The sequence below is a fragment of the Ictalurus punctatus genome, chromosome 19, assembly GCF_001660625.3.
Source record: "Ictalurus punctatus breed USDA103 chromosome 19, Coco_2.0, whole genome shotgun sequence".
Taxonomy (NCBI): domain Eukaryota; kingdom Metazoa; phylum Chordata; class Actinopteri; order Siluriformes; family Ictaluridae; genus Ictalurus; species Ictalurus punctatus.
The window spans coordinates 13,105,904-13,119,632 of NC_030434.2; the positions used below are offsets into that span (position 1 = coordinate 13,105,904).

Genomic DNA, 13,729 nt, shown 5'->3' on the forward strand with positions numbered 1-13,729 from the left:
TTTGTTAGTCCCCTGTGTATCCAGACCAGTAAAAGTCTAGCCTGGTTGCGACAGTGCAGCGTGAACTTGTTCTAATGACAACTTTGAAAACTTACTAAATCAATAATGGAGTCTGCAGTGAGTCACCACACCTCCTTACTTCCAGATCACCTCTTGTATTTCAAACCAGTCAGCTCACCAATCAAAGTGCAAGCCATAATGGAACAATTTTCACAAATTGTTCCCTTTTCACCGATTTTAATCTGAAATTGAGAGGTGAAAGCCACCCGCAGAGATAATGCTGTTTAAAACCTGCACAGACGAGGACTCCTCTTTTCTTAATGCCTACCTTGTTCCTGCAGCTCAGCTGGAGTGATGTCTGGGTTAAAAGCCTTGGACGAGGCTCAGGTGGGCTTTTGGAGGCCAGGATAGGCCAAAAGCATTCAATCTCGGCCGAGCTGCTTCTGCACAGCTACTTAAAAGTGGAAGCGAAGGCGCCACTGTAATCACACTTGCAATGAGTCGTCTCCAGTTATTTGAGTGCTCACAGACAGCTGTTTGTTGGTTTTGTCTCTATAACATCTCTGGAAAAAGGGTCCAAGAATGAGAAAGTGGGCCTCGGCGGGATGCCACCCACAGTCCCGGGTCTCAGAATAAATCAATAAGGACATGGCAATGCGCAAGCAGGGAAGGGAGGAGATGGAATTTACTCGGTCAACGACAGATGGGAAAATTACCTGGCTTCAATTGCCATGTGGGACCAGATAGCAAGCCTAATGTATGGGCTGTACAGAAATGGTAAGCGAAGCAGAGAATCCGAGCAAAATATCTTCCTTATTGCAACACATGAGTAGAAAGGGAGTGAGGGGAAGAATATATTTGTTCCCTACCAACATTTTTATGCAATAAACCCATTAAGTTTGGAGTTGCTTCATTTGTTCATTTTGCAGCAAATCACATTTGTCAGAAGAACCGACTTTGCCAAGCGTTCACCATTATTGAAGGCTCTTAAAGATAATAGGGAAACATGGATTGCTTTCAAGTTGCCCATTCATAACAGCATTCGATGTGAAATGGGCTAGAACTGAGACTTACCCCATGACTTGTGCACAAAATGAAGGAGCAAGACATGACACTGAACAAGTAAGCATGAGGACGCATTAGGGCTATATCTACTAATCAGTGTTATAATGATTAAAAACTGATGGTCCAGATAAATACATCACGAAGACAGAGCAACGGATACAAGTTGTTATCTTGTTTTTAGTTCTTAATCATTTCTGACACCAGAAATAAAATGACAGTTTGACAGATGGGAATGATTAGAAAAGGCCTAAGACCAAGTAATTATTCTTGAAGGAATGTACAGCCAAGGTTGAAAATACTAAATAAATAAATAAATAAAATAATTTATTGTACTTTTTTCCTGAACAATCCCTCTAAAAAGGCTTATCCGTAATGGAGATAGTGCTACTTGAGGTTAAAACACCTCGGTGAAGGTCACCGCAGAAGCGGCTCAGAAGGGAAAATGACAAGGACGTTCGAACCTGTGGCTTCCTCGCCAACATCCCTGCTGACCCACGGTTGAACCACTACTTGTTACTCTGAGATAAATCACCCTGGATGCGTGAGTGCTATAAAGGAAGTTGCATTGGTCAACCTTGAAACAGGATTTCTTTTAAATTCTCCAGAGCTTATACCTCAGTACAACTCAATGTAACTTTTCTCTTGCTATCTCTGATTCCATCAATTTTGTCGAGTCCCAAGGAGACCGCGGTCATCAGCACTTTAAGCAAGACTGACAGGCTTTCAGCAGATAAATGGAAGAAACACTGAATTGTGTTTTTTCTCTTGTGCATCTAACTCACCACAATACCACAGATGTTTTGAAGAACTTTATTAAGTTGTTTTTTTTTTTCCCCCTGGTAACACGCATCAACTTGTACATTTCAGGTCATACATCATTCCAAGTGTCATCTCGAAGCCTGCGAGATGAAGATCCCTCTTTTCAGTCACACCTGAGACTTTATTATCTAGGCAGCATATCTAAGGGAAGGGATGCTTTGCTCACAGTGATCGCTACTGAGGTTGCAGTGGCAATACATGTGTGGGTCATGGGTGCTGATGATGCTGTAATGTATGGCAAACAGGCTCGTCACAACCGACAGCACTGGACCTGGACCATAAATTAGCGACAGCCGCAGTAATGAAAGCCAGAGCAAGCATAGATGGCAGTGAGATTTACGAGGGGGCTGAAGAGGATTTTGAATTATGATTTTTGTGCAGATGAAGTCTGATCTCAGGGCTGTCCGTGCGCTCGAATAGGAGGTTTGTTGACACAGCGGTTGATGCATATGGGCATGTGTTTGATTGGCCATGAACCGGGCTGCCAAACACAACAGCTGTCAGATGGCTGCTGTTTGTACACACACTGAGGACAGTTCATGGCCTGGCACTGACTGCTAGTGTTATCATACACTACAGCAGCTCCTCTTTACTTGAATTGCACAAGGGGTGGGGTTGAGATGAATGATTTACAGGACCTTCCTTCAGCATTAGGAAGCTGACGGAGCACCTCCTCTGAACTCAAGCACAGCATCACCTCAGCTTCTCAAACATTCAAACAACAGACGCACTACAGCGAAGAGGCAATTTCATTAAATCACAGATTGCTCAAAGTCCCTGATAACAACAAAACCTTGGAGTATGCACGTTAAACCTTCAGCAGAAGGCCACAGAACATGATGCCCTATGGCTATTTTACAGAAACAAGACAGAGAGAAATAAGAAATCTGAGCAAAAGAAGCACATAAGCAATAAAGGGTAGAGATCCTAAATGGGTTGACACCCAGGAGAATTATGCTGCAGACAAAGCTAGAGCAGGTGATCAACTACATTTACTCAAGAGCTCACAATGCATTCAACTGAGGCTCCAGAAACAAAACTGACCACACACTAATGACACAAGAGGTTAAATATCTCAGGTGATGCTTGGTTTTTGGCGTGGGATTTAAGTTCCTAAGAAGAAATTTACCTCAGTATAATGTCCAGAGTATTATATCACTAACAGATTGATTGCTACAGACTGATACGGGGTACACTCAGTGCTAGACTGCTACAAAACACTTAATATATCACATTATACATACATACATACATACATACATACATACACATATGTATGTGTATATACACATACACACACACACACACACACACACACACACACACACACACACACACACACACACACACACACACATTTCAGCTGCTGGACATAACAGCTAAATATTACAACAATAGCTGTAATACAATTTCCGGGAAATAATTGAAGTAACTAAATACATTACATTTAATGACAGAAACTACTGCAGGATAATGTTGGGTACTTCACTCCCTTTAAAGAAAATACTTGAGCGTTAGGTTTAAACTTGGGGATACTGCTGTCCAAAACATCAAGACCAGCTTGACAATAGAGGAAGAAAGACAGAAGTCATGCTGAACAGTTAACCTTAGAACATGTTGGGTGGGGTAAAAGAAATAATTAGCAACATAGTCACTCTAAAAGAAGGAATCTGTTAAAACATAGCAATACTGTGGGGATGCAGGTTTAACCCATCTGAGCTTTTGCTGTTGCAATTTCAGTGATCTATAAATAGACAGCTAGATGCTATCTACTCAACCGTGGTGCACACTAGCAAACTAATGATGTCACTTCCTGCAAACACTATAAATTAACATGCACTGGAACTTGTAACAGCATCTCGTTAACCCAAATGTGACCTAAAAGTTTGGGATTCTTCATGGTTCGGCAAGTTCGATTTTTTTCCCTTTCCAGTGACAGGCAGCTCTATATTGCACTGAAAGCATACGGTTCCTCAAAGACGGACTGCTCTTCAATTCCTCTTGCAAACAGCTTGATCAACTGGCAGTGCACTCTGGAAAGACAGAGATGGAGAGAGAAACATCTGTCAAACGTCACTTTGGATAAAGAGAGCATTTAAACATATGGACAAAAGTGAATGAATGGATGAGGGGGGAGTGAACACTGGTAAGATTGAGGTCTTAAAGTTCACTTATGTAATGAGGCAAATATAACCATGATGTGCCTGAACTCCTGCAATGTGGTCATTGCTGTTTACAAGTCATTATGTCACCAGCAGATGGTCACAGTTCCCACAATACGAACTCAAACGGAATATTTATTATTATATTTCAGAATCACAAATACCATGACGGTGCAAAATCAGACATTTGTATAGTAATCTTATAAATTCTAAGACTGCACAGATCTAACACATTCAAGCTTGTAGTTCTCTTTGATTCACACAAAGAAAACAGTACTGCATGCTATTGGACAGGACAATTCCAGGCTAAAAGCATGAGTGATAAAACAGGTATTGGCTAAACTGTAATTTACTTGAAATCTGCAGAGTTTGTTAGCTGACTTTATATAACTGTTACAAATTTAATAACATGTCTGCTCTGCAGCTGTAGAAGCGTAGATGACATGGGTTAACAGGATGTTGTTTCTGCTGGGTGTGATTTCTGTCTTTTTATTTAAGGGATGACCTTTCCCCAATGTGCACCAAGCGACAGTACAATAAATAAATAAATACATACATAGCAAGAAAAAAAGTCCATTATGGCTGCCAATTAGCAGCACCTCCATATTTTCCCAACTAAGAGAGACCACAGTCCCAGTTGTTTTCTATTTCAATGAACTGGCTTTTCCATACTGAGAATTTTATTTGCGTACAAAACCGCACAGGTTAGCACCTCTGTTTATGATTATTATTAAAGTACATAATATCCCACTTGCATTAGAATGAAACCCTACTCATCCTGTACTCATTCTTCATTAGTGTTTAACCTGCAGCTGTCCTTGTGCACTTGCTAACTGATGCTCCAACATCCTGCAATGCTGCACATGACCTTTTAGTATTCTTAAGGTGCATAATTTGTCCTACCTTGCTTTACTTCACTTTTCGGAATTGCTCGTTTAAATATTTCATTAACAGCTAAACAATAAATCTGGGCAGTGGACTGGCTCTGCACTTCCCCAATTGCTATTAAGGCAAGCTTTATTGCCAACCTGCCACCTACAGTTTTTAAATACTGTATACATCAATTCCCGGTAGAGATTTTCCCATTTATGTTGTGCATGTTTATTAGATGAAAATGTAATGCCAAATATTCATTTATTAAACCACACACAGTTGTTCTTGTATTAGGGATTTCTGAATTATTGCTGTCAGTTTCGGTCCTGACTTTATTTACGCATGCAGTACCGCACACTAAAATGTAACTAACATATATATTTTAGATTCAGACTAATTATTTAATTACTTACTCCTCGCTATTGCTCACTGTCTTACAGCGCATTGTTCATCTCTACAGTTCATTTGCTGAATCGTTCGAAGAACAACTAGTGAGGAGGAAAAGTCAATAAATGAATGGGCCTAAATTTTAATTAAAAGGCAGTAAGCTTTTAACAGTGGAAAGGCCATTAAACTACAGGACATTAGACAGCTATGCATCACTGATGGGACAAATGGAGTGTGAAATAAATGTTGCATTCAGGAAAGCCATCATGCTACATAAAGATTTTCCTGTGATAATCGAGTGCTGTTCCACTTGCTTTCTGTTATAGAAATAGATTTAAAAAAAAAAAAAAATTTTACAGTGCAACGACCATGCAGTTTATCTCTCAAACGAATTGCGCTTGTAATATTCCAGTGGAAGTGGTTCGTCTCGGCTCAAAGTGATTTACTTATCAAGAGCTACAACGATGCACTGAGGTAATTGGGATTTCAACGCTCAGAGAAAACGCCCCCTTTCTGAATTGGTCAAATTTGACACTGAAGTAGCAGTTTATTACGTACACTTACCTTGTGCCTACATTTATTTGCCCGTTTATCATCAGTCACATCTACAGATAGGTACACTTTGTAGGAATTCAATTACTGACTGTAGCCTAGCTGATGTCGGGGACAAAATATAAATGTGCTGAAACAGTGGCGATAATTTTATAACACCTATAAACCTATGGCCCAGAATGTACGTTCTTCAAAAGGTGAATATGTACACTGCTGCACTGCTTACATAAGTAGCGCTAACTTGTAATACTCAACGTAATGCCTTGAGACTCATGTACCTGACTTGAATGGCAGCATGAGGCAGGATTTCTCCGTCACAATTCCAGCTACTGTGCGCCAGGCTGCAGCTGCATGCCGGATGCTCTCTGCATATCTGGCTGAAGAAGCGTTTACGACCAGAGCCCTCGGTCTCCCTAAGGTCCAGCTCAGAGTCGGTGTCCTCGTACCTGGGCGTGAAGCGGAACTGTCGCACTCGGTACACCTCCACAAACGGGTGGTCAAACTACAACACACACAAGCAGATGCTGATTTACAAACCATCCTCTCTGCTCTGATGTATTTGAGAGCTTTTATAGAGGGGGGTGGGGTGACTATTTCCTTTCTGGTCCCATTAGAACCTGCCAACTTCACATTTATGGAAGAAATACTGTACAATAACTACATTTAGTAGCATCTTAAAATATTATCATGGTTGTGCCTTTTTGCCTTGTGTAGAAAAAAAAACCAAACAAACAAAAAAACACTATTAGTGTGGTGTAAACAAGGATAATTTTTCCACTGCACTGAACAGAAAAACTGTCAGGGATTTCTTTGTTATAATTATCTGAAGGTCAATACAGATATTTGTATACAGTTTACTAAACCAATGAATGGAAATACAAATAAATCCTCAACACAAGAGCAGCAGCCAGCGTAAATCTGCCACGTGAGCAGGTTTAAAATACTACCTGATTTGTGTACATGGATTTTTAATGGGAGTTGTACTGGATGTAATTAGAATTATCACCTGTTGTTTGTCTCACTCACAAACACTGTTTTTCACCACACCAGACTGTTACCAATCATGGCTTCTCTTTTTCTTTTCTCTAACTGAATTCATGTGGACTTGGCCATGCTGGATATCTGAATACTGATTTCAATACTCGAATACCATGTATACAGCTAATTGATATTTAGATCATCACTTAAAAAGCTTTACATACTAATACTGTTTCTTGCCAGTGTCTGGGTTTGTTCTAATGTCTGGTTTGGACCCATGTCATCAGCATTTTCAACAATCAACCAAAGTACAGCATTGATAGCCATTACTGTCAAGTTCCTTTAGAAATTGCATTAAAAAAAAAAATATTAACCTTATTTTTACTGCTACAAATAGAACACTAGTGGTAACTCTGGATTATGCATTCATAGCCACAGAAGAAGAAAATTATTTATGCTACACTTTAATGTTTTACATGATATTTTATAAATTTTTTTGCTACCCAAAGTAATGTTTCCTTATTATTAACATTAGGCTATATGTTACATTACACAAGTAACCAAGGATTAACACACAAATCTGTGATCTTAATCCCATCTTCATACTGAAATAACACCACACAGAGTGGAACATAATGTACTAAACAGTTTCAATAAATGTGTCTGTGCGCTAAACAGAATATCATTCAAAATTCAGTCAAAATAATCACGTCATATCTGTTTCAGGAAATGAATCTTAAGACAATTTTAAAACTAGAAATCTGGTACACACACACACACACACACACACACACATACATAATATATAGTGTATTTATATCACTATAAATACATATTTTATAGTTTTACATATATAAATAACTAAATATAATACATATAACTGTAAAATATAAATACATATACACACATAGAGAGAGCTATAACTATAAATACATATATGTATTACATATATAATATATACACATTATATATACACACACAGTACATATATTATATGTATTTATAGTTATAGTGCTCTCTCTCATATATATATATATATATATATATATATATATATATAAATAAATACATAGATAAATAAAAACCATACATAAATATAAATGACTATGAAATTAAATACATATTTTATATATATTTATACTTGATGTGGTGAAAATGGCTTGAAACAAATGCACGTAAATTTTTATAATTATAACTGTATATGTTATAAAAATTTACATGCATTTGTTTCAAGCCATTTCCCCCACATCAAGTGCTTTGGTCTTTTGGTCAAAATGTTTAGAAAAAGGTTTTACATTAGGCAACTAAAAGTAGAAGATGGGATCTGTGGATATTTTTGTCTTTCTGCCAAGCAGATAATATGAAAACCTAGTCTAAAACAGATTTTTAACTAATAAGGCACTGACACAGATTCCTGCTCAATCAAGTTTTTAGCCAAGACGCAGTAATAATGATCAACCCACTATGTGTAATAAATTATTCACAGAAAAAGGTGTTTTATTATAAGTGCCAGAACTACGGTTCAGTGAGTGTAACAAATCACAGGGCTGTGAACCTGAACTGGTTGACTTGATTGAAACATTATTAATGAGCATGTGGGCTTCTGACAAATATGGCCGAGACGTCTGAGAAACATGGAAAATATAACCAGACTGAACTGAAGTGAACCCTCGCTAACAAACAGCTGTGTCCATCTAACCAAATTTTGCTGTAGGTAGGGTGAGTCACCCATGAAGCAACTCTCAAGACACAGCCATGCAAAATAAATAAATAAAAAAGAACCAGGAGGAGCAACTAGACAAGGCAGGGGCTGGAAAGTTTCCCTCAATTACCTTTGAGATAAATCTAATCTTTCTGCCTTGTTGGTTTTATGGCTCATAAATCTAATGAAAAACCTCTGAGCATTCATCTAGTCATATTAGAGGCTTTCTGAACCTTAACTGCTCCCTGGCAGCGAGATACACAATTTCTGGATTTAATGTGAGAGCAATAGAAACTGCAAAACAGATGTTTTTTGGAGCACTGAATTTGGCATTAGTGCTTGGACAGTAAAACCTAAATCTAGTGTCCCATAATAGGGCAGGATAATGAAATGTATTTTAATTGTGATCATTTTTCGGCGCCGCTGAATGTAACAGTAGCAAGCTTAGATAAAGTCAAGCTAAAGCCAAGTAAGAAATAAATCATAACGAGGCATGCTGTTATAGGAAAATAATCAGCGACAGGGTAGTGTGATGGTGGCGAAACGTAAAGCAGGGTTTCTGTTTCCACAACTATTATTCTCCTAGAAAACATCCCGATGGCCATAATGCCAGTGTGTTACAGCATGTACCTGGTCGTCTTTGTTGGTGTGTCGCAGCAGGTGGCGCAGGAAGTCAAATCGTGAGCACTTGCGCACCAGGATGAGGTCAGCTGTGCCATCGGCCAGGTGTGCAGAGGGAGACAGGCCTTTGGGGCTGCGAGGACAAGCACAGCTCATACATGCAGCATTGATGGCCAAAAACTTTCCCCTGATGACCTTCCACACTCCTTTTGTCTCTGTAATGTAAAACAGACAGCTATTGTCATGCAACTTTGCACTTTATAGTTATTTGAATCTCAATTATAATGGAGAGATGGGAGTACTTTTTCAGTGGGAAGAAGTCTGTACTCAACACTTAAGTGTTGTTCCACATGAAGAACACAAAAGCTTTAGTGATGAGGAAATAACCGTAATTGCATTTACAGTATTGCGCCAATGTTTGAATGCTGGATAAAACTACACAAGAAAAGCTTTGGCAAGATGTTTTCCCTTGTTTATTTTATTAGGCCCTTTGTTCAGTGTGACGGTTGTAGTTTTGAATTCATGTTACAATATCATGTACTTTAAACATCCATCAAGGCAATTCACCAACTGCCCTTAGACTTCCATTATAAATGAGTCAAGGTTATTTTCATCATTTCTCAGTATAGGGAACCAGGTCAATGGTACTTACACATACATGTGGATTGAGGTTAGGTTAAAATTTTTTAGCCCTTTAAATCTGATGTCATAGACCCAAACATCTCTGAGATTAATCTAGTACTTAACGTCAATTGTACATATGAAAGACTTGACGTCTTTTAATGGAGATGTACTGGATATAATTAGAAATATATAATCTCTCATTTGTCCTGGAAGATTTATAGTCCTGATGAACATCTCTTGGACTTGGGCATAGTGCATATCTGAATACTGATTTCAGTACTCGAATACCTGTGTACAGCTAGTTGAGATTTATATAAATCACATTAAAAAAAAAAAAGTTTGCATACTAATACTGTGTCTCACCAGCGTCTAGGTTTGTTCTAATGTCATCGGCATTTTCAACAGTCAACCAAGGTAAGGCATTTATAGCTATGGCGGTCAAGGACCTTTAAAAATGCTGGTGTATCCCTTTAAATCTGGGGTCATGGACCCAAACACCTTTGAGATGAATCTAGCACGTAATGTCAATTGTGTTTACTGTATCTGACCATGCAGGAAATGTCAGACACTGCTGTGTGATATGCAGTCATAAATCACATAATCTGGTCTAAGAGTCCTAAAAGGAACAGAAACAAGAGGTCTTCCTGTGTTAGCAGGGCTGAAGAGCTGGGAAAAGGCTAAACTTTTTAATAGAAAATTACTGATTAGACACTTAAGCCAATGGTCTCCTTTGTCCTTTTGCATATTTATATTCATTTACTAGTTTTCAATGGCATGTTTATCTGAAGCTCATAAGGAAACAGTAGAACAGAAAGCACTTGCCATGTATGGCTGTGATGCAAGATTACTGATTAAGTACACTTAACTCCGTTACACACATGCCTCTGCCTCCCTTCTCCCTTTGAATTGCTTTCGCTACCAAGTCTAACCATGTCCAAATAGCAATTACAGACCTGGAGGTCTCTGCACATGTCTCTGTAAACATCACTTATCAGCGAGTCACGGTCAACAGACGGACCACACTGTAATAAAGGTGCCTGCTGTTCAGAGCTAAGACAGATAATAATCCACGAGAAGTCTGTGTGTGTATAATCAGTGCAGGGACAGATGGGAGGGCTGCATATCATGAGTGGAGAATATATTTGTTCACCCACTGTAGGCGGATGTGTGGGAATAATCACAGCTTTTTTTTTTTTCATTATTAGGCTCTTAATGTTAACTTCTAGATGGAACTTGTGATCGACTGTAAGAGAACATTGGGCCTCATTTATCGATCAGTAATGCTGATTTTCTTTATATTTGTGTGCATGTTGATAAATGCCAATTAGCCATAAAGTTGATGTACAATCACACCTGAAGTTGTAAAGTTGGTTAAACGGTCTTATCCAGTAACACACTATGTCAAAGATGAAAGAATTTCCAGAAATGATGAGGAAGAAGGTGATTGAAATACATCAGTCTGGGAAGGGTTACAAAGCTATTTCAAAGGCTCTGGGACTCCAAAAGGACCACAGTGAGAGCCATTATCCCTAAATGGTAAAACTTGGCACAGTAGTGAACCTTCCCAGAAGTGGCCAATCAGCCTACAATACATGACTTTGGACTGGGGGAGGAAATCAGAGTACCCAGAGAAAACCCCCAAAGCACAGGGAGAACATGCAAGCTCTGCACGCACGGGGCGGGACTCGGACCGACAATCATAGAGGTACAAGGCAAACGTGCTAGCCACTGAGCCGCCGGTTCACATTAGTGAGGCTCCTTATACATAAACGGACACAAACTCAGGAGTTGTGGTAGGATATGGATATTATTCCAAAACAAACTGGAGTAAAATAAATATATATAAAACAAAAATAAATGACTTTCTATTCGGCTTAATAAACAAGGCCCGGTGCTGTCCTTTGAGTTTTTCCCTCAGTTCGAGTTTTTTCTTCAGGTTTGAGCAGGGTAAAACTGCACGTTATAGCCAAAAGTATGTGGACATCTGACCAATGGATTTTTTGAACAACCCATTCCAGATGTAGTCCCCACTCCACGCCACTCTTCTGAGAAGGCTTTCCGCTAGATTTTAGTGTAGATAGCGTGGCTGTGAGGATTTGTGTTCATTCAGCCACAAGAGCATTAGTGAGGTCAGGCACTGATGCTGGGTGAGAAGGTCTTGGGTACAATCATCCCAAAATGCGTTCAGTGGGGTTGAAGTCAGGGCTCTGTGAAGGCCAGAGTTCTTCCACACAAACCTTGGCACACCATATTTTAAATGGAGCTCACTTTCTGCACAGGGGTGTTGTCATGCTGGAACAGGTTTGGGCCTCTTAGTTCCAGTGAAGTGAAATCTTAATGCTACAGCATACAGAGGCATTCTAGATCCACGCGTCCAACTTTGTGGCAACGGATTGCAACCATATATGGCTGAGATGGCTAGGTGTCCACATACTTATGAATCATGCTTAAGTCACAACTACGTCTGTCTTACTCATATTATTTGTGCCTGAGCCAAAGTGATGAACACTACATCGAGCCTGTAATTATGCCTAGTGCTGTAGAATGTCTGCTTGAATAGCACGTACCTGCCGTAGTGATAGACCATAAATGTTAGTCACATCGCAACCTTATGCTCATCAGCTTGTATTTTTATGTGCTGGAAGTGTCCGAGCAGTAATCAAGTGTCAATCAAAATCTATTTATAGGGCATGGATTCTCACCGGTATCCGAGACACTTTCCTCATCTTTGGAAACCTGCTTGTCTGCTGAAGGCAGCCTGCAGATATCACACCTAACAAAAGAACAAGTCATGACCCATTAAGCCTAGTATCAGACACAGCAATCAACACCAAGATCATTTGAGTGCATCTGTTACTGTTAAGCAAACACAGAGATGTGTGTTTGATGTGTGTTCAAATTCATCGGAATTTGATAGAATGACAATTATTAAAAGCATTAGCTGAGGAACATGGCAAATCTCACCCAGATCGGCACTGCAGCTTGTCACGCGGAGTTCCTACATTCTCATCGGCAGGAAGGAAAGAGATCGTCCCTTCATAGTAGCGATGTGACAGAAACGTTTTAACACCTGCCACAAACCAACAGGGTTCCCATTGAAAATGACAGCAATTGAAAGAATGACGGCGATAAGAGTAACTTCCGCTTTTTTTCTACACTCTCTTTCAGTCTGTTATTATGGAGGTCATGCTGACCTGAGATGTCGTAGCGAGCCGGGCCCATCCAACGCTTCCTCTCGCTGTCGGTCAGTACGTCGCCATAGAAACCGTAACCAAGCAGCGAGACGGAGTAGCGGAGAAAGGTTTTGTTATGGTGGATGGAGCAGACGTCCATTGGCTGGGAATCTCCTGGAAATAGGAAGGGTATAGTGGTTTAAGACAAACAGTGCTGTGAAAAAGTATTTACCCCATTCTGCCTTCTTCTGTTTTTGTGTATATCCCATAATAAATAGTTTCAGATCTTCATACGAAACAACGTAAAACAAAGGCAATCTGAGTAAACACAACAGTTTTTTTTTTTAATTGAAGCAAAAAAAAAAATTAATTCACCAACGCCTATCACCAATGTGAAAAACTAACTGCCCCCTTAAATTTAAAATGTTTTTGTGCCACCTTTAGCAGCAATAACAGCAACCAAATGCTTTCAATAACTGGACACCAGTCTTTCATTTACTTCTAGGACTAGGATTTACTCCTATGTTTGGATCATTGTCTTGCTGCATAATCCAGCTGCGCTTGAGTTTCAACTTACAGACTGTAGACCAGACGTTCTCCTTTAGGATTTTCTGATAGAGATCAGAATTCATGTTTCCCTCAATTATTGCAAGTCGCCCAGGCCCTGAAGCAGCAAAGCATCCCCACACCATCACACTTCCACCACCATGCTTGACCGTAGGTATGATGTTCTTTTTGTAAAATTCCGTGTTTGGTTTATGCCAGATGTAACG

The 13,729-nt window shown here is 39.5% G+C and overlaps 1 protein-coding gene across 2 annotated transcripts in view; it reads right to left on the bottom strand.

The window, feature by feature from the left end:
• Positions 1–1,861: 1,861 nt before the first annotated feature.
• cerk (ceramide kinase) overlaps positions 1,862–13,729 on the bottom strand; it is a 30,362-nt gene continuing 18,494 nt past the window's right edge. For both annotated transcript variants that reach the window (XM_017494526.2, XM_017494525.2), the window contains exons 8-13: positions 12,978–13,130; positions 12,748–12,853; positions 12,486–12,556; positions 9,169–9,374; positions 6,137–6,360; positions 1,862–3,917 (exon numbers count right to left, since the gene is read on the bottom strand). In XM_017494526.2, coding sequence (XP_017350015.1) covers positions 3,830–3,917; positions 6,137–6,360; positions 9,169–9,374; positions 12,486–12,556; positions 12,748–12,853; positions 12,978–13,130 — 848 coding nt within the window. In that variant the 3' untranslated portion in view covers positions 1,862–3,829. The remainder of the gene's footprint in view (positions 3,918–6,136; positions 6,361–9,168; positions 9,375–12,485; positions 12,557–12,747; positions 12,854–12,977; positions 13,131–13,729) is intronic.